This window comes from Monopterus albus, unplaced genomic scaffold, assembly GCF_001952655.1.
Source record: "Monopterus albus unplaced genomic scaffold, M_albus_1.0 scaffold214.1, whole genome shotgun sequence".
NCBI classification, from domain to species: domain Eukaryota; kingdom Metazoa; phylum Chordata; class Actinopteri; order Synbranchiformes; family Synbranchidae; genus Monopterus; species Monopterus albus.
In genome coordinates this window covers 302634-304698 of record NW_018128094.1, presented here as the reverse complement: position 1 = coordinate 304698, position 2065 = coordinate 302634, and the positions used below count along the sequence as shown (strand labels likewise).

General features: G+C 38.1%; 1 protein-coding gene across 1 annotated transcript in view; it reads left to right on the top strand.

Annotated features, from left to right (window-relative positions):
- The first annotated feature begins 869 nt into the window (after positions 1-869).
- The window catches only part of LOC109971061 (filamin-B-like), a 2555-nt gene continuing 1359 nt past the window's right edge, over positions 870-2065 (top strand). The window contains exons 1-2 of the mRNA XM_020619078.1: positions 870-1400; positions 1529-1705. Coding sequence (XP_020474734.1) covers positions 1334-1400; positions 1529-1705 — 244 coding nt within the window. The 5' untranslated portion in view covers positions 870-1333. The remainder of the gene's footprint in view (positions 1401-1528; positions 1706-2065) is intronic.

Below are 2065 nucleotides of genomic sequence, written 5' to 3'. Positions count from 1 at the left end.
CTTTGTAAAGTGACATCTGGAATATATTCAGTCATGTACTGTAGCCCCAAACACACTCGCCCGTCCGGCTCAGTTACATACCTGTGGTTTTGCCTGGCTCTGCTCATCCCATCTTTTGGTCTGGTGTGGAACTGTGGTGTTTCTCTTGTGTTTCATTTAAAGGCTTTTAACAGCACCATCATCTTCATCAGCAGCAGCATCGTCAGCTCCCTGGTCAGCTAGCTACAGCAGACAGAGATGGGCCACAGCAGACCTTGCTGTCAGTTGATCTTGGGTCGTAGGGTACAGTCAACAGATGAAGCATTGCTGTCCGGGTACCTAATGAGAATTACACATCAGTGTTGGACTAGATATTTTATAATCTGCTGTGAAGAGGAACTTAGTCAGCAGATTGGGATTTTGCCAACTTGCTTATCCTATTTAAATCAGTGATTTTTCCAATTAATGAGAAGAGCTGGCAAAATTGGGTTTACAGTGTTTTTGCATCAATGTGATCAAGTATCTTGACTTGTCAGAAAATAGACATTATTAATCAAAAACAGATTTTCTTATCTGTTTCTTATTTTAATTTTCTGTGTAGTATGTCATTTTATACATATGAATAGGTTACAAATTGTCCCCTGTTTAATATTTTTTTAAAGTTCTTGTACAGTGGCTTTCCTTTAGACAATATTTAAAATAAAAACATTTAAACTAACATTTATTAAAATAATTTACATCTTATTATACCATAAATTTATAATAGAACTTGGGCTTCTTCTGTGAAATAAGTATTTCATAGAAAATATTTGTATTCTTTACAAGATACAGAAAAAGTACAGGTTTGTTAATGCTCTGGTATCATATCTGCACCAGTACTGGAAGTTTTCAAACAATAATCAAATTTAACAGATCTTTCTTAAACATGAGTACTGAAAAACAATCTGCCACTATTATTTCTTTTAAACTGAAAGTTGTACATCATACCAGTTCCTCCTTAAAGACCGTGCTGCTCCACTGGTAGAATGTAGAGAAGTGTTCATTCTGCTTTTGAATGCTGTGGCCATCTGCCTCTGTCTGCTGGAGCTGCACCAGCAGGACCTCAGGTAAGAGTAGAAACAGCAGAGAATAGAAAAGAATACAGCAGAACAGAAACACAGAACAAAATAACTATTTTGTTGGCAGCAATTTCATCTGCTCTTTAAACATGACTGTGTGTGTGTGTGTTGTGAAGTGTTACCCTGTGTTCTCCCCATCATGCAACTGACTGTGCATCCATCCCTGACAGGAGTCTGGTCTGAAAGTGAATCACCCAGCTTCCTTTGCAGTGGGTTTGAATGGAGCACAGGGAAAGATGGAGGCCAAAGTCCACAGCCCTTCTGGTGCTCTGGAGGAGTGTGTTGTCACCGAGCTGGAGAAAGGTAGGTTTTTTTTAAGGCAAAATACGGTAACAAGACAAAAACCAGAGAGTCACTGCCTGAACTCGTAAGTTTCAAACCTCTTTTATGTTGGAACTACTGGTAACAAATCCCTTCGTCCTGTCCTCCAGACAAATACGCAATCAGGTTCATCCCCAGGGAGAATGGCATCCACACCATTGATGTCAAGTTCAATGGCTCTCACATCCCAGGAAGTCCTTTCCAGGTGCGAGTAGGGGAACCAGGACAGACTGGGGACCCTGGTCTAGTCTCAGCATATGGAGCTGGCCTGGAGAGAGGCACAACAGGTGGGTAAAAAAAAAAAAAAAAAAAAAAAAAAAAAAAAAAAAAAAAAAAAAAAAAAAAAAAAAAAAAAAAAAAAAAAAAAAAAAGGGCCATCATTGTAACACATACGGTTTTTCCACCTCATTTACATAAACAAAATGTATTAATTGTTTTCACTAATAGCAGCACTTTCTCTATTCAACAGCTCATCTACCAAACAGAGCATAAAAACTATTTAGTCTGTCCCAGCATCACCAATTTTAACTTAGCCTTTCAGTAAGTGTTTATTAATTATATGAATGAATATCGGCTAGCTCTTTTTCAGTAATGGACAAGACAAGTTTGCATCGCTAACCTGTGTATGAGACTCATTTTTTTTATTT